The 19,694-nt window shown below is 36.0% G+C and overlaps 1 protein-coding gene and 1 long non-coding RNA gene across 2 annotated transcripts; both read left to right on the plus strand.

The window, feature by feature from the left end:
- The first annotated feature begins 241 nt into the window (after positions 1-241).
- On the plus strand, positions 242-18,837 carry LOC142549431 (diacylglycerol O-acyltransferase 2D-like). Its single transcript, XM_075658370.1, is given in 10 exon segments — positions 242-596; positions 598-680; positions 784-858; positions 963-1,048; positions 2,403-2,509; positions 2,591-2,746; positions 10,470-10,556; positions 11,273-11,370; positions 12,082-12,169; positions 18,609-18,837. Coding segments are annotated over 10 exon segments (999 nt in total). The 5' UTR covers positions 242-479; the 3' UTR covers positions 18,711-18,837.
- Positions 12,180-17,620, plus strand: LOC142549432 (uncharacterized). The gene is made up of 2 exons (XR_012821209.1): positions 12,180-12,817; positions 15,253-17,620. It is a non-coding gene; the product is annotated as an uncharacterized LOC142549432 (long non-coding RNA).
- Positions 18,838-19,694: the final 857 nt, after the last annotated feature.

The following is a 19,694-nucleotide window of genomic DNA, read 5'->3' on the forward strand; positions in this document are numbered from 1 at the left end:
GATTTAATTCATAAAAAAAATTACGATTTTTAATCCGTGAGACCGTCACAATAGATGAGTAAATTTGTAAAATAATCTTCTTGATCAACCATTTATTTAATAAATACACTTAAAAATATCATTTTTTAAATAAATAATTGACTAAAATTAAAAAACAAAATACCCACCGGATCTACTCAAATTTAGGAACCAATTATTTTCTAAAATTTCAATCCCATTCGAGTACCAAGTACCAACTAGAGAATCCGCTGGCCAACAAAATCTTGAGACCGTTGTGGAATATGTTTTAATTTTTCTTTATTTTTCTGGAACAATTTCCAAATAGCGATGTTAAATTAGCAACGTGGACTTTACCTTTGTCTGGATCCACAAAGTCGTGTGCGTGGAAAGCAGCTATAAAAGGGGCGGCGCTTCCGAGAAAACGCATTCAATTACCTCTATTCGCGAGGCAGAAGTGACTGTTTCAGCTGGTGCAGCTTATGGCGACGGAGACAGATGTGGGTGTCCTGCCGCCGTCGGATGAGCCGGACCTGTCCCCGACCCCGGCCGAGTTCAAAGGTGCTCCATCGTCGGTGCTTCACAGGACGCTGGCACTAGGTGATGTGGCTGGGTGCAGTTCATTTCAACGTCATCGTCATCCTTCTTTCCTTCGTGTTCCTCCCATTTTCTAAAGCCCTTTTGTTCGTATTCCATTTTCCGTCCACCCCCTTATGGCCTTATGTGTTTGTGATTTTACTAGTTTGATTGATAAATGAGTTCTGGATTGTCTGCGATTGATTTCAGAGTTATAGGATTACTTTTGGTATTTATGGTCATTCCAATTGATGAGAGGAGCAAATGGGGTCGGAAACTATCCAGGTTAGCTTGTGCAGTTGCCCATTTGCTTACTTCGAATTTTTGTAATCTATATCCTTACTTTTTTGATTCTGAATTAGTCATTTTGAAATTTGAATGATTATCAGGTACATATGCAAGCATGCAGTTGGTTATTTCCCTGTGACTTTGTATGTGGAGAACATAAAAGCCTTTGATCCTAGTGAGGCATATGGTATGTCCGGTTCTTTATATCTGCTGTGTTTTAGCGTTTATGTTTTTTCCTCTTCTTTTATGACTATTGGCTTATTTGTTTTCTGATGAAAGCCTGATGTTAGTGAACTGATTGTATTTAGGTGATTGAGTAGAAATTTAACTCTTATATCAAGTCCTACTGAACTGATTTTATTTAGGTGTGAAGTTGAGGTGATTCAGTTTCTTGAAATTCTGGTTATATTTCAAGTTCTATGCGTTACTGAGCTGATTTTCTTCAGTTTGAAATTGAGGTGATTCAGTAGCTTGAAATCGGTGGTGGTGGTTAATATCGATTTTTTTTTTCAAATACAATTTAATTATCATTGCCTTTTTATGTAAGCTCAACATAATGTCGTTAATTTTGGGATATTAGTTTTGGTTGCATCAGTTTATGGCATCTAGATATATGAAAATTATGGTGTACTTTTGCTAACTGTTTCTCTTATAAGGTTTTCTCCTCTTAGCCATGGAAATAGGTTTCTAATGAGGATTTGTGAAGAAATATCACATCATGGACAAAGTTTATTATTGTCACATTGAGTGTGTTACCTGCTCTTCTCCTTAGTCATTACACCATTGACCATCCCTTTCTGAATCGGGAAATTTTTGAAAAGGGGTGCAAATGATGGGTTAGAATTTTATTTTTTTGTGGTTTATGAACGACATATTTGATGAGATAACTAAACTTTTGGTTAAGGTCTTGGAAACTGCCATTTTTCCTTTCTCATAGTAATTAATAAGGACTTTCTAAGATAAGGACCTTGTTTTTCCCGTTACCTTCCCATCATTATTCTGCAAAGTGATTTCATGCAAAAGTGGAAAGATAGCAAAAGTCTTTTGAAGACTATTTTTTTTTTTAGTAAACTAACTTTTGAAGACTATTTGGATTCACAACATATGATATAAACTCATAATTTCAATTTCCGTTCACATTCTGAGTTTGGAGACTTATCATTTGTCCAAGTCTGCAGACGTTGCAGGCATACGCATAAAGCAAAATGAAGAAACTAGCAGTAAGATCAACCTTAGGGAAGCTTAACTTTCCTAAAATTTTCACTGTAGATAAACTAGAAGAAATAATAAGCAAAACCATGAGTGACTGGTTGTGTTTCCTTTCAGAATTGATCCACTTTCCATTCATTTACAACAGCTTTGTTTTTAAATCAGTAAACCAAGTGTTTTAGTCGAATACTCAAATATTTATTTGGTTTTATTAAATGGAATTAGCTGTAGACTGATGTTGTGCTAATTTCTGCTCCTTTAGTTTAGCCAAAGTTTTGAGAGAAGAAATTCATTTTGTACTAAACTTTTAAGTTTTAATGTTACTCTTGCAGTTTTTTGCTATGAACCACATTCAGTTTGGCCTATTGGAGTTATTTCACTTGCTGATCTTACAGGCTTCATGCGTCTCCCAAAAATCAAGGTTCTTGCCAGTACTGCTGTAAGAATGCATCCTTATATGAATCATATAGTCAAAGTTTAACGTGCCAATGCTAGTTCTAATTGTGAGAAAATTGATCAGGTATTCTACACGCCATTCTTGAGACATATTTGGTCTTGGATGGGACTTACACCTGCCACAAGGAAAAATTTTTATTCCCTTCTATCATCAGGGTACAGCTGTATCGTAGTGCCAGGGGGAGTTCAAGAGGCCTTTTTTATGGAGCATGGCTCTGAGGTTAATGTTACTGCAACTCAATCTTTTTGTGCTCGGTGCATTGTTTTATGAGTGTGCGTTAACTTGTGCACTAACCTGAAATAGAATTTGTTTTTCTCACCAGCTTATTTGCTTTTATATAGTTTCAGGATACATTCAATACTTGTCTGCTTTATTGCATCGATTTCTGCACGACATCTTCATGTCTAAAAGTTTTCTTCTGTTGTGAACGTGTTATGGTCCCGAGTTGTGGATCTCATTATGATGTGGTTATGGAGTTTGTGATGGAAATTGAGGCTCGTTTCAGGAGAGAATTTGTCCATCTCATAGATGATTAGAGGCTCGTTAAAAAGAACCTCACTATCTTTTAGCACTAGGCGTTTAGGAATATTTCTGCTAAACCATTTATTTTCATGCAATCATTTATAAATACAAAGAATCATTCGTCATGTCAACCACTAAAATATCAATATAAATTTCCGTATCAACTACTAAAAATAAACTTAAATCTTAAAGATAAAATACTTCTCCTAATCTCAGCACTTATCCCATATTTATGGAACACATGAGATATTGGCAATTATCATTTATTCGAAAAATAGTTAAATAGATAAGTAAACTAGAGTCTTAAAAATTTAATTAAACTAGATTTTCTATACGTTGTCTTTAAAACCAGTTGGTTGGATTCCCTCATGGAGAAAGTGTTTGTCCACAAACATGAATGAGAGGACCCGCTCGCGTTCATGGTGGAAGAATTTTCCCAGGATGCATCTGGGAGAGACAATCCCTCCCAATACATTAAAACTTTAGTTTGGGCATTGTTTACACTCTTTTGTCCGAAATAGCTTGTGGACTGGGACATAAACATATCTTGATTTGGGAGCAGCATGGGGCTGCTGCCTAGCTCGCCCTGGTCTCGTTCTTTTGAGCACATGGTTGACAGACATTTGCATATCCCTTCCAACTGATCAAGAAGAGTTTGCTGTCGTTTCTCGGTGGCTACCTTACCCTCTTGATATCTATCAACTACTTTGGTATGAACCACAAAACTTTCCAATTTATCCCAACATTCTAGATAAAGGAGCTTTTATTTATGTACTTATTAATACTTTTAGCACATCTCATCAATCTAAACAAAGTAGGAAAAAAATAGAACTTCTAGTATTCTGCAATTGATTACACTGATGCATATAAATAAGAGCCCAATCCTCAAAATCTAGTAATATGATCCTTACAAATCTGAGGCAAAATATTAATATACAACATAATCTGCAAGATTTATCTTTCCATAGTACAAGATTAAATCAAATTACATAATATCTACACAATTTGAAAATCCCCCTCGAGCTGGTGAATGGATATCCCCATTCCAAGCTTGCTAATAATATCTCTGAACCCATTACTATATAGCGCCTTTGTGAATATATCTGTCAACTAATCTTTGGATGAGACAAATGTAGTGCAATTTAATCCACTTTCCAGTTACTCTTTGATGAAGTGTCTATCAACTTCAACGTGTTTCATTTGGTTATGCTACACCGGATTGTGAGCTATACTAATGGCCGATTTATTCACAGTACAACTTCGGGGTGTTTCTCACTTGACTCCCAATAATCTAGAATCGTCTTCAACCATAGGAATTCACATATTCCCATAGCCATAGCCCGAAATTCTGTTTCGACACTTGATCTTGCAACCACATTTTGCGTTTTACTTCTCAGTGTCACTAGGTTTCCTCCCAAGAATGTACAATAGCTGGAAGTGGACCTTCTATCATCCAAAGAGCCTGCATAGTCAGCATCAGTATAGGCTTCAAGAGTCATGGCATTCCCTTTTTTGAACATTATGCCTTTTCCGAGACTACGCTTAAAGTACTGCAAGATCCTGTGAACAACCTTGAGGTGTTTTTCTTTCGGATTTTGCATATATCTGCTAACTACACTTACAACGTACAAAATGTCTGGTCTAGAACGAATTAAATATATTAACCTCCCAAGCTGTCTCTGATAATAACCTCTATCTACCACTCGGTCATTTTGTGCATCACACAAACCGTGATTGACTTCAATAGGGGTGTCCACGGGCTTCCATCTCATCTCTCCTGAGTATTTCAGCAAATCTAGCACGTATTTTTGTTGGGAAATGAACATCCCATGTCGTGAGTGAGCCACTTCAATTCCTAGATAGTATTTTAAGTCCCCAAGTTCTTTGATATCAAACTCTTTGAGCAGGCGCTGCTTCAGCAGTTGTATTTCTTCTATATCATTCCCGGATACTATCATGTCATCAACATACACCAACAAAATCGTTAACAAACAAAGAATGATCACCTTGGCTCTATCTGTATCCCAGGTAGTCATTGCTTTAGTGAGTCTTCCAAACCAGGCTCTTGGTGATTGTTCAAAGCCATAGAGTGCCTCTTAAGTCCGACATACCATTCTTTCTTTAGATTCAAAACCCGGTGGATCTCCATACAAAGTTTCTTCTGCGAGATCACTATGAAGAAATGTGTTCTTAACATCAAATTGGAACAAATTCCATCCAAAATTTGCAGCTAATGGCAAAAAGATTCATAGTATTTTCACCTTTGCACTCTTTGCAACAGGTGCAAAGGTTTCCCAATAGTCGAGTCCATACGTTTGAGTGTATCCTTTTGCAACTAGTCTCGCCTTGTATCTTTCAAAGGTCCCATCTGATTTATATTTGATGGTAAATATCCGTCAAACAACCAACTGGTTTAACAACTGTTGGCAGTCTAACCAGTTCCCATGTTTTATTTCTTTCAAGAGCTTCCATTTCTATTTTCATGGCATCTTCCCACTTATTCTCTCTTAATGCCCTCTGATAGATTTCTCGGATTGGGTATGTTGTGAAGATTGGTTAATAAGAATAATAGGTCACGAAAAGGTTTAGGGGATGTTTATTGCAGGTTCTGACTCCTTTTCTTAGGGAAACTGGCAAGTTTGTGTCCTGGTCAACATCATCTGAGAGATTAGGATCTGTTAAGAGTTCAGTTTCAACAATTGGGTCACTCTCGGCTATGTCATGGATATTTTTTGCTGGCAGCGTGGAAAATTTAGGAACTTGTGCAATGTCCAGAGGTGTTGGTGCTAATTTAGAGGCTGGAACTTTCTTACTGGAATAGGTTTTGAGTGGCTGAGTTTGGGATTCGCTTTCCTTATCCGCAATCATATCAATCTGTTGAACAGATTCATGAACTGGTTGATCTGAAACAATTTTGGCAGTCTGATCAGGAACTATAGATGGTGGGCTAGGCAATGATGTGGGCGATGTGATAGACTCGAGGGGAAGCTCAAATGAAAGATCTATATCGCCTCCATCTCTATCAGCTTTGTTTTCTGGAATGTTTGAGAGAAAATAAGACTCATTTTCGGCAAGGTGACATTAGCAGAAACAAATGTTTTTCGAGTGGAAGGGTGAAAGCACTTATATCCCTTTTGAGTAGAGGAGTACCCAATAAATAGACATTGAAAAGCTCGAGGGTCAAGTTTTCCTCTGTTTTGAAAATGTATATGAACGAAAACACTTCCAAAAATTCTACGAACAATATTGTTAGACGCGTGGATATTAGGAAAAAATTTGGTGAGAAATCCTATTGGGGTTTTAAAATCAAGGATACTAGTTGGAAGTCGATTAATAAGCAGGGGTAAGAACAACTTCTCCTCAATATTTTTTTGGAACATTTTTGTGGAACAATAATGCTCTTGTGATATTTAGGAGGTGGCCGTTCTTTCGTTGACCAACTCCGTTTTGGAGGATTCACGTAAAATTCCCTCTTTTTGAAAGAATGAAGAAAGGAACTGATAAAAAAAGTTTTTGGCATTGTTAGACCTGATTGCATCAAACTCCATGTTGAGGCACATTAGAAATTTATAAATTCGTTCCCTTTCAATAAGCTGCTTTAAGATTGCGGCTTCTGGTGCACAAGTCATCTTAACACACTGATATTGATCCAGCTCTTGCCCTAATCCTTGCAAGTGATTAGCATACCCAGTTTTGGTCTGATTTCCTTGCTTTGTTGCTCCGAACTTTGACTTAACTTCATAAATCTGGGCTGCGCCACTAGTCTTGGAATAAGTCTGTCGCATGGCCTCCCAAATTTCTTTGGCCAACCCAAGGACCCTGCATGTAACGACCATGAGTTATACTCACACTCTAGGAACCTAAGTACTTAAGCCTGGAGGTCTTGAGTTCGAGTATTTGGGAAGACGAAAGAAACCACTTCCAGCGGTGGGATAATGCTATGAGAAATGGCGCATGAGAAAACCCATGAGAACACGAGATCCAAGATTGAGGATAACCCATGGTCGTTACAATGCAAGTATCGGTAATCTCAGGCAACATAAACTCCTTAGCCATGAGATTACCATGGAATCTTGTTCATCCCACGAAGCAAATTTGGGATCAAGGTCCAGTACCCACTTAATGATCCACTCTACCTCAACCTGTCAAAAAGGTCTTGAAAAATTGGGACCATTTCAGGTAGAGTGGAGATTTTGTAGCTTCTCTGTTGCCGCAATTTGTTCAACAGTGGCAACATCGGATTTAGGGCTTATCACAGTAATATTGGACATTTTGCTGGACAAAGATGATCTTGGCTTTGATATCAAAACAAAGAGTATGAAAAAATAGAGTTTCTAGTAACTATTGATTACAACGATACATATTAAAGAGCCTAATCCTCTAAATCTAATAATATGAACTCTACAAATTTGAGACCAATTATTGATATACAACTAACATAATCTGGAAGATCTTTCCATAATACAAGATTAAATCAAATCACGTAATATCTACACAATCAGACAAATCTTTCTCCACATTTCTCTGAACTAATTCATATATTTTGGTAAATAATTTTCAAATTTAATCATCGTTTAAATATAAAAATTATATTTAAACAATTATTTGAAAAATAATCATATATTATACACAAGCAAATAATCATATGCTATATACACGCAACTCGTGTGACAATTCACTAGTATTTTCGTAAAAGCTCTGAATTGTTGATGAAATACATGCAATTCCCCTACAATGACCGGCTCTAGTACCAATTTTTTATGGTCCCCTAGTATTTCCATAGAACCTGTCGACTCATAGATGATTTGAGGTCTTTAAAGAAAAACTCACGATATCTTAGCACTAGCTTTAAGGAAAATTTCTGCTTAACCCTTTATTTTCACGCAACCATTTGTAAATAAAAAAATCATTCGCTCTATCAACTACAAAACATCAAGATAAGTTTATTGATCGAGCAAAACTTGCACTGTGGAATCCTCAATAAAAATATGGTTTTGTATGCTCAAAATTATTCGCAAGTGCACGATGTCAAGTAATAGTATAATGTACGTGAGTACGAGTATCGTTCCACTGAAGACTGTATTTGACAATTATTATTTCTAGTTATCAAATCTTTAGCAACGAAAATTTGATTGATTGATTATACTACTATGCTCAAATAAACATGCAAATAAAAGATTCAGGAATTAAATAATTTGATGTAATATCCAGAATGATTGATTAAAATTCAATGAGAAATGAATTTGTTGGGAATATCGGTTCACCTACCCCTTTTTAATTAATTAATTCGTTCGATAGTGATTTATACTTTCGTCAGGATTTCCTATTCAATTGAACACACTCTCTCGAGCTATGCCAAACTAATTCTACTTAGTGAAGTAATTAAATATCTTTAATTATTTATCAAGAGTGAATCGCTTATCGGTCTATGAAATCCCCTAGTTTTCGCCCTACCGGACTATGACTATTGGCGCGTATCCAATTTCATATATCTATGTAAATTGTAGATCCACGGACTATGCTACTTGTTCCTATCACAAGCTATTCTCTCGAACTCACTCGCAATATAAAAACGTTGTTAAAGTTAGCTACGCTCTAACAACACTATGAAAAACAGTAGCACATTCAAGAACAAAGCAACAATCGAAATATAAATTAATTAATCAAAGTTTGGGGTAGGATCCCCTTAAATCCCAACAAATATTTTGGTTTAGCTACTCGAATTCATAATAAACATAAACACAACAATGTTTAAAAGATAAAAACTAAGTTAGAAATACTAGATTTGTCGAAAAACGCAAAGACGATGCCCGGAAATCTTCGAATCTTCAATCCAAGCGCGAAATCCTCTCCAAGGCTTGTGGTGGCTGCTGAATGAATGATGAATTTCGTCCAAAACCCTCCCATATCATCCATATCCAGAAAATAAGGTAAGAAATCGGCCAAGAAATCTTTCCAAAATTTCAAGCGCGCCCGGGCGGACATAAGTTTCCGCCCGGGCGGATGGCTTTCGCAGATCTTGGCTTTCAATTTCTCTCTGACGCGCCCGGGCGGACATAAGTTTCCGCCCGGGCGGATGACTCCCGCAAAAATTCCTTCTCTCACGCCTTGGAGGCGCCCGAGCGGATGGTTTTCAAATTTTTCCTTTAATTTTCAGTTTATGCACGACTCACCAGCATTTTCACCAACTAAACGTATGAGCAACAAGAAAACATAAATTATGCTAAAATAATACAAAATGCATGTAATCTAAATGATAAATGCAACACAACGGGACATAATACGATATGAAAAACAAGTAAAATCTACCCATATCATTTACCTTCCAACTACTAAAAATAAACTCAAATCTTACAGATAAAATACTTCTCCTAATCTTAGCACTTATCCCATACTTATAGAACACATGGTATATTGACAAATCTTTGATTTGAATAATAATCAAATAGATAAACAAGAGTCCTAAAAATTTAAGTAAACAGATTCTCTATCTATTATCTTTAAAACCAGTGGCTGGATCTGTGTCTGAGCAGCATCGGTGATCATATCAGAAGAACGTTATACCATCACAAATGATGTCTAGCATTGATTAAGCTTAATAAGAAAATGAGATTATGTTCAACCTATGACTTCATATTTCTTTTATAGGCATTGCATTGCGGAACACTTCATTGTTAATTCTTATACCATGTGATTATTCTGGGGTCGAAATTGCCATCTTCTAATGTTTACAAAAGATCTTTGTGATCCCCTTTCTTAAGGGCAATTTACGTCTATCTCTTATCTCATCTTAGACACTCCCAAACCAAACGAATCTCCCATGCCTAAGATTTGAAAATGTTTTACAATTTGGTATAAAATGACTATGGTATGTTTACATCTATGTACCATCCCCATGTACCAAATGCCGTGTCTATATCCTTCATGGGAAGGTAGATGTATATATCGTCTTGATTACCAAGAGAGGTACAATCTGGTAATTGTAGAGATTGGCACTGAGATGTAAAATGTTTAGAAGCATCAATTCGGGTTATGTACGGACGCTTTCGATTGGAATATTTTACTTTGTTAGGCGTATCATCTTCTATCAATATCGATTTTTTTATGAACGCTTTCAATTCAAATGTTTTACTTTGTTAGGCATATCATCTTCCACAGTTTCACGCATCAAATTAGTGAAGTATAATAAGAAAAGTGCTATTTCTTTCCTCATTCAAAAGGCTTTTTTCCCCTGATTTCTTGGTTATTTTATTCAATTATACTTGCTCTTTTTGCAGCAAGGGGGTTTGAGATTGTTTTGTCGAGTTGCCTGGATAGGCTAAATGATAGATTTAACATGTGGCATCTCTAATATTTTTATTCCTTAATTTTCTGCATATGTACGTTCTAGTGGCTAAATTCTCTAATGCTTCTTACACAGATTGCTTTCCTTAGAAGAAGGACAGGATTTGTACGCATTGCTATGGAGTTGGGAAAACCTTTGGTTCCTGTTTTTTGCTATGGTCAGGTATAATTGTGTTGGTTTTTTCTCTTGTTATTATGTGTGAAAGTCAATTTTTTTAAATGTTCACTGGATTGGACTAGCTCATCACTTATTCACTTAGATTGTTGTCTGACATGTATAGGCGCTAAATAAATCTAGTACCTAAAAATGTAGCATGCTTTTTGTATTGGACCTGGTTATCATTTAAATTTCCTTCTTGTCTTAATAGAAAACATAATTTAGTAATGATTATTGAATAAGACAATTGGTGGATAAATCATCTTCTCACACAAACTTCCATTTTTCATTTCAATTGTATTCACATAAATTTCTCATCAAGCCTAATGAAAGAAATGAAACGAGTAAATGAATAAGTTTCTTGATTATGTTTCTTTGAAAAATGAAAGACATATCTTATCTAAACTATAAATAATATTTTCTTGGGCATAAGTTGGCACTTGATGATACATGATTTTAATAAGTAGGTTTTCTTTTCTCCTTGTAACTGAGAGAATATTCTAGGATCCTTATGGCATACATGGGAAGAAACAAAAGTTATATACTTTCCTGTTAGGATCCTATGGCATGCCTCCTCCACCTCGGTGCTTCTCTATCATAGAAAATTTATATCAGCACCTGTGACAAAATTTTCAACATTTTTACGTAACTTCTCTTTTATTTGTGACTTTTAAACTAAGGCAAACATCACTTACTTTACGGCGGTTTCATTTATTGTGCAGTCTGATGTGTACAAGTGGTGGAAGCCCAGCTGGAAGCTCTACTTGGAATTTTCTAGAGCTATAAAGTTTACACCAATACTTTTTGGGGGTGTACTGGGGTATGTTTATTTTAGGAGGATGTGCTATAGCTTTTGAAAGTTGCTGCTTTCCCCTTTTTATAGCAGCCAGTTCATCTGGAGATGATATGGTTGTTGGCAACTAAAGATTGGATCGTCAACTTGGAAAATCTCAAATTTTTTTATGCTCAATTTGTAGTACCATTTTTAGGACAATTTTTATCGAACTTCATTTCGATGATGAAGAGAAACAATAGATTGTATATGGCGAGCTCGAAAGAAAATTGACTCCGTCCCATGCGGTAGTCTATCTCTACAACTTTTGTGAATTGTTTTGATTAATGAGGTGTGGCAACTCACAAACCTCTACAACTTTAGCTAATCAAAGACGAACTATAAACCAACAATGTCAACCCGGAAGTTCGAAAGGCTCGGAAATGAAAAAAGTAACAAATGACAAATAACTGTCAACTACGCAAGGTAGTCATATCATGGTATGATTCTTTCAACTAGTTGTATAAAAAGGAGGAAGCAACGGATTATTTTGGTGGGAAATCTTTATAGTATGTAATTCCTACAAGATCCTGTTTTATGTGATTTTATTTTTCTCTGCTATTGGCTGATATGAACGGGTTACCTTGTCCCTCAGTTGTATCACATATTTCTTACATTTTCAAATGGAGGAAAGAATTAAACTTTCTTAGCTTAAGAGTGCTATTATTTTCTAATTTTGTTTCTGATTGTGGTTTGCAGTTCACCTCTTCCTTTTAGGCGTCCAATGCATGTGGTGGTCGGCCAACCAATCATAGTAAAGAAAAATCCAGAACCTGCTCTAGAAGAGGTATCCTCTGCATACATCTTTTATGCATGTATCATTTCGCTTTTTATGAATGCTCAATGACACAAAGTACACTAAGCTTCTGTTCTTCTGAAATGCTAGTCCACAATACTCCACGTGAAAAATTGTTGAGGCTACTTGGAATCCTTTGTTTCTTTAAATTTTATCCCATAAAACAATTCTTTAATAAAATTTTACTTGGATTTAAGGTATTTTTTCTTCCAAATTCAAAATTTTTGCATAATATTGATTCTTGGAATAGGTATCTTTGCAATAGACTTAAAATTTGAATAAGGTAAGTAGACAAGAATTTCTATGAGAATTAACCCAATCATGGAAAATTAATTTTTTTTTTTTAATTATTGCTTGCTGCCATATTTGAGTTGCGATGAAGATTGATTACTCAAATTTGATTCCTCAAATGTGCATGATCAGCATAAACTAAAAATTTATCTATATAAGACATAGCATGCCGCTAAACTGCATCCTACAAGATGTTGATAACGCGAAGATGATTGCCTTAGCTTATAAAATCCAATCTTTGGTTGCAAACGGCCACTGAAAAAAAATCTTACTATAATGATTTGCAAAGGTTTCATTTGGCCAATCTACACTCTTTTAGTTGTTGATTATCTATCGAAATGGGTGTAAGTTATTGCCACTTGTGCTATCGATGCTTGTGTTATAGTGAAATTTTTGCACAAGAATATATTCACCAGGTTTAGAACGCCAAAAGTCATATTGAGCGACGATACGCATTTCTGCAATAAGATTTTTAACTCGTTGTTGGCTAAATATAATGTGAAGCATAAGATGACACATGAGTATCATCCACAATCAAACGGACAGAGCCAAAATATCCAACCGGAAGATCAAATAAATTTTGTAAAGGACTCTGAAAACTAACTGGAAGGATTGGACGATCAAGTTCGATGCACTGTGGGCTTACATGACTGCTTTCAAAACACCTATTGAGATGTCTCTTTATAGGTTATTTTTGGAAAAACTTGTCACATACCCGTGAAGTTGGAGCACAAAGCTTTCTGGGCTGTCAAAAACTGAATTTTGATATGAAGGCCTTTGGTGAGAAAATGGTTGATGCAGCTGAGCGAAGTGGAAGAACTCCGCATTTATGCCTATGAGAACGCCAAAATTTATAAAGAATAGATGAAGAAATGGCACAATAAGCAGATTCTAAGATGAGAAGAGAATTTGAAACTGGATAACTAGTACTATTTTTTAATTCTCACCTGCGAGTATTTCCTGTTAAGTTGAAGTCTAGGTGGTCAGGCCATTTACTGTGGAAAAAGTGCAACCGAATGATGCTGTCAAGCTTAAATGCGAAGATGGACGATCCATTTAAATTCAATGTTCAACGTGTGTAGCACTACTTTAGGAGTGAAGTGAGGAGCGTAGGCAACGTTCCATTGAGCGAGTCGAACAAAATTGACAGATAGTTGGGCCGATGACTATAAATCAAACGTTTTTTTGGGAGGGAATCCAAATATGTACCATTTAATATTTTATTTTATTTTTTATTTTAATTAAGTTCTTTATGTTTATTCATTTCTGGTTTTTTTTTTGATGTTGTGATCAAACAATAATACTAAGATCCAATTATGCAGGTCCCGATGAACTATTATTGAATAAAATATGCAGAAGCGGCGCCTTAGTGCCAACCAAGCAGCGCCTCATTTATGAAGAAAAAATCAGGTGTTGCGCTGAAGCGGCACCTTTGCGTCAACCATGCTACACCTCAACTCCTAATTTATGACGAAAAATTCAAGATTTACGTGAATCAGGCGCTCAAAAGCGCCTAAGAGCCAGAAGTCTTGCTCAGAAAAAATTTGTGCATCTTCGGCGTCTCGGCATCCTTGTATTTTGAATAACAGATTTAACACACAAATTCAGAAAAACACGCATACCCTCTTCTTCACGCCAAGACCCATCGTATCCACATCGTCTCATCAAATTTTTTCATAAAATCGATCCACACCTAAAGCAAATCACTCCATATCATATACTCAAGGTCATTCACTTGAATTCAAGCCAGAATTTGCAAAGATTGAAGTTAGGGTGGGTTCTTCATGATTTTTGGGGATTTTTGGTTAAAATGTCAAACAAACGATTTGGGCTCAAATTTCTTCCTCTATTTCGGAACTTCCACGGATTCACTCCTCTACTAGCACAAAGTACCACAATTTTCATTGGAGATCATTGATTTAGTGCACAGGGTTAAGAAATTTAGAAATTTGGGACATATTTTTATATGTTTGATGCTTTGTTGGGATTTATTGTGTTGAATTGTGGATTGATATCATCGTACGAATATTGAACGTTGTGGAAATTTGATGGGTGGTGTTAACGGTTTAGAGATGATGTTGTAACAATATTGATTGAGAGTATTGTTTTTGGGGATATTGAAAAAAATCGGTGTTGATTTGTTATCGGTTTAAATGTTGGTAGTGTGCATTGTTAATTAATCGTTTGGGTTGAGATTTTGTGGCAGTGGCAAGTTGGGGTGTTGATTGAAATGAGAATAGTACTTGAATTAATGGCCCATAAAAAAGAAGCAAAATCAGGATGTCCTAGCCTCGTCCTTGACGGCGAACTTTGATCGTCGTCGTTTATTGGATGCCACAACCGCTAGCAATTACACGGCCCTGGTTGGAAAAAGTATGCGGGAACGTGGCATGGGCATGTCCCATCCAGACCACATTTTGATGATCCATGCTATAGAGAGTGGTTGGGGGAATTTGTCAAATCACCTCTTGACGCGATGGTCTCGTTGGTATGGGAATTTTAGGCAAATTTGAAGGTGAGACACGAGGATTATAGGGTTAGAGTTAGATGGCATATGATGACATTTGATAGTAGAACCATACATACCATTTATCGGATGCCTGATTTTAAACATGATGGTAATCGAGCGTATATGAAAGGGATGGTGGATTACCACGAGATCTTGCAGACTTTGTGTTATTAGGAGCTGCCTGAAAATTGAATGACGAAAGGACAATTGTGAATTTCAAGGCAACATATCTGAAGAACGATCTTATGTCTTGAAGCTTACTTGTGGCTTCGAGAATGATGCCTTCTGGTCACACGTCTGATGTGACAAAGGAGAAGGTTGCCCTTGTCTATTATATTCTGAAGGCGAAGACGATCGTGCATGCACCTTGGAAGAGAATGAAGAGTTGTTGAAGCCAAGCACACCTGATTCACACAATTCTTGACTTTTTCTGCATAAATTAGGCGTTGTTTGGTTGGCTCAAAGGCGCTGTTTCCACACAATTCGTTCAATAATAGTTCAGCGGGACCTGCATAATTGAATCTTAGTATTAATATTTGCTCATGACATGCAAAAAAAAAAAAACCAAAAATGAATAAACACAAAGAACTTGATTAAAATAAAAATAATAAAGGGTATGAATTTGGGTTGCCTCCCAAAAAGCGTTTGGTTCATAGTCCTCGGCCTGACTATTCGTTTAGTGGAACGTTGTCCAGGCTCCTCACTTTACTCCCATAGTAATGCTTATCTCGTTTACCATTGACTTTTTAAATGTTCATCCATCATTGTATTTAAGCTCAATCACACCGTACGGTTGCACTTTTCCCACAGTAAATGGTCCTCGCTACCTAGACTTTAACTTACCAAGAAACAGTCGCAGACGAGAATTAAACAAAAGTAAATCGTGCCACTCCGTGTGCTATTTATAATCTCGGCGTTCTCGTAGGCATCATTGCAAGATTTTTCCATTTCGCTCAGCTGCAACAACTTTTTCTCATCAGAGGCCGTCATATCAAAATTCAGTTTCTTGACAGCCTAGAAAGCTTAGTGTTCCTGTTACGCAGATATGTTGCAAGTTTTTCCAAAAATTAACGTATAAAAACGTCTGATAGGTGTTTTGAAAACAATTTTGTAAGATGATAGTGCATCATCCAACTTAATCGTCTAATCCTTCTGGTTAATTTTACAGTCTTTTACAAAATTTGCTTGATCTCCCGGTTGGATATTTCGACATGTTCGTTTGATTGTGGATGATACCCATGTTCCACCTTGTACTTCACATTATATTTTATCAACAATGAGTTAAAAATCTTATTGCAGAAATCCGCATCTTCGTCACTCTATATACTCTTGGCGTCCCCAAACTGGTGAATGTATTCTTGTGCAAAAATTTCACAACAACAGGAGCATCATTAGTACTGGTGGCAATAGCTTCTGCCAATTTCGATATATAATCAACAACTAAAAGAATGTAAGATTGATCATATGAAGATGAGAATTGTCCCATAAAGTCAATATCCGAAACATAAAAAAGTTTCACCTCCTAAATATTTATTAGTAGTAACTCATGGTGCCTAGAAATATTTCCTATCATTTGGCATCTATTACATGGTTTTACCAAGGTGTAACTATCTTTAAATAAATTAGGCCAATAAAAATCAGATTGTAATACCTTGGCTGCTGTACTTGAAGCTCCAAAATGCCACAATAAGGTGCAAAGTGGCATTGCTCAAGAATGTCTCTTGCCTCTTACTCTATCACACATCTCCCTGTAACTTGGTTAGCACATCTCTTGAAAACATAAGAGTCTCATCCATAGGTAGAATTTAACATCATGAAAGAACTTTTTTCGCTGACATAAAACACTGCAAGAAAGAAAGTCAGTGATGTCTGCCATAGGAGTTTAGAAGTTACCTCGAAAAGTTGTTCGTCTTTTATGACTGCCTCATCAAAATTGAACTCTTGCAGCAGCAATATCCACCTAATCAACCTTTATTTTGAGTTATTTTTGTCAAACAGGTAACGAATTGCTGCATGGTCAGTATACACAATTTCTTTGGTGCCAATTAGATATGGTCTGAACTTGTGGAATGTAAACAACACTGCTATCATCTACTTTTCAGAGGTGGTGTAATTCTGTTGTGTTGCATCCATTGTGCGAGTAGCATAATAAATAGCTCTAAAGATATTTTTTTCTTTTTTCTACCACTGCTCCAACAACATAGTCGCTAGTATTGCACATCAACTCGAATGGTTCTCTCCAATGATGTACAATAATTGAATCGGTGCAGTGCAGTCACCAATGCTTCCTTGATACCCGCAAGTATTCATCATCAAAAATAAAAGTGGAGTCTTATTCTAGTACGTTGCACAAGGGTTAGTAATTTTAGAATAATCTCTGATAAAGCGACGATAAAACTCGGCATGTCCTAGAAAACTTCCGATTCCTTTTACATTCTTTGGTGGTGGAGCTTTTCAGTTGCCACTACTTTGGTTTTGTCTACTTCCAATCCCTTTTAAGACATTTTATGCACTCTTGGACCATAAAGTGACATTTTTCTTAATTGAGAACTAAATTCTTTCTCGACATCTCTGCAAAATAAGAGAAATGTTATGCAAATAATGATAAAAGGAAGAACCAAATACCGAGAAGTCGATGAATACTTCCATGATCTCTTCCACCATATCCGCAAAAATAGCCATCATACACATCTGGAAAGTGGTAGATGCATTGCAAAGACCAAAGGGCATTCTCCTGAAAGCGAATATACCATAAGGACAAGTGTATGTGGTTATAAATTTACAAACATGCTTTGTTTTTATTTTTTTTGCATTATGAACTAATTTTCTATGATAGAGGGATGACATAATTTGGTTGGAAACCATGTTTATTACTTTTTGATTTATATGATTGAATTCTTCTTTGTTTAATAGTGTTTTCTTATTCTTAATGCCTTTAGTTTACTGGCCATCAATTGATTGATACAACAATTGAATCTATAACTCACGAGAGAGGATTGAAATTAAGATCACGAGAAACATATCGTTGGGTATTTTTATCGTTTGACGGGCGTGTACTTCCATCGATTTGATGGGCCTCAGCTAAGCCTTTTTTTCTTCTACTGGTTCATTTTAATCTTACAGAAAAGAAAGTAGTGGAAGGGGAATTTGTAAGTCACACTTGATTCCTGAAAATAAACTTGAATGTGAGCAACACCTGCCAATACTTTTTGAAATTGCTAATTTAACCACTATTTTCTTTTTAATATCCTTGTGTACTACGCATGATGCTATTACCAAACTCTCTTTTAGCTTGCCTGTAGAACTTCTCATGAATTATTATAATAGAATCAATCCTTGCTGCTTGAAAATTCTGCTTTTCTATTTGTACTTGCTGCCATCAATGAATGTATATTGGCCCCAACTGAGTTTCGTTCTTTGCTTCCTCTTCCCTTGCTTGTGATGTACGAAGTTATTACCGGACATCCGTTTTTGTCTGCGTCTATAACTTCTCATGAATTAGAATAGAATCAATGTGTTGCTGCTTGAAATTCTGCATTTTTATTTCTTCTTGCTGCCATCAATGAATGCATGTTGGCCACGAACTGAGTCTAGTTCTGTGCTTTTTCTTTCCTTGGGGATTCATACAAGGTTGCGGAAGTCCATGAGAAGTTTCTTGAAGCGCTACAGAATCTCTTTGAAAGGCACAAAGCAAGGGTTGGTTATCCTGACTTAAAACTGAGAGTTCTGTAATGTAAGCTGTGGGCAACATAGTGATGTATAATTATGTGATGTGGAATTAATTTGTCAATATTTAACCGTAAAATTTCTGGGAAAGGTTCTCTATTAGCTAAAAAATACCGATGGTCATATTTAATGTGTACATTTGCATTTAAATTCATAAGAACTATACATTTATGAGCTGCCGTTGTATATGAATTTATACCGTTTGATTCTAAAAAATTTATGCATTTCTAGCAATCCTTGTGATGCAAATTGTACAGGAAAGCGTCAAAGTGTGAGCCTTCGTCAGTTATGATGTATCACAATTAGGAGTGTAAACAAATGAAATTGAGACGAATATAACATGAAATTTAAGGTTCGAATTCGACTAGAATTAAAGCTCAAGTTTAACTCGAAGTATTTGAATATGTTTGCAAGCTATTCGAACTATTTCTCGAAAATATATTAAAGCTCATAAGCGACTCTTGAACTAAGGTTCGAGTTTGGTTCGAAAAAAAATGCGATCATGTTCGAGTTCGGCTCGAATTCGATAGTCTCGAACACATTGCAAATATTTCTCGAGAAGACTTGAAAAGTTCGTATACTGGCTCGGTTCATTTATACCTCTAACCACAATATACTTCTTCGTGACTTATTAAAAAGGAAGCTGAAGTGTAAAAGGCTCAAATATACTTAGGCGTGAACATAATATGGTCTAAATCAGAAAACTGAAAATTCAAATTAGAAAAAATTGAAAACGAACTGAACCGTAATAATCTGAAGTTCTTTTTTTGGTTTTATAGCTTAAAAAGCTCTAGGAGTAGTTGGCAACTTGAGGATCGAGTGACGAAGCAAACATCTTCAAAGGATTTATGATGTACAGAAGGTATAATCCGAAAGTATTAGTAATAGTTAATTTGGTAATCATAATATAAGATTTATAAGAGCACGTTTAGATAAATAAGTAGTACCTAGAAATGAGCATGCGAGTCTAGAAAAATAATAATGTTTATC

The sequence above is a fragment of the Primulina tabacum genome, chromosome 6 (assembly GCF_025594145.1).
Source record: "Primulina tabacum isolate GXHZ01 chromosome 6, ASM2559414v2, whole genome shotgun sequence".
Classification (NCBI taxonomy): Eukaryota; Viridiplantae; Streptophyta; class Magnoliopsida; order Lamiales; family Gesneriaceae; genus Primulina; species Primulina tabacum.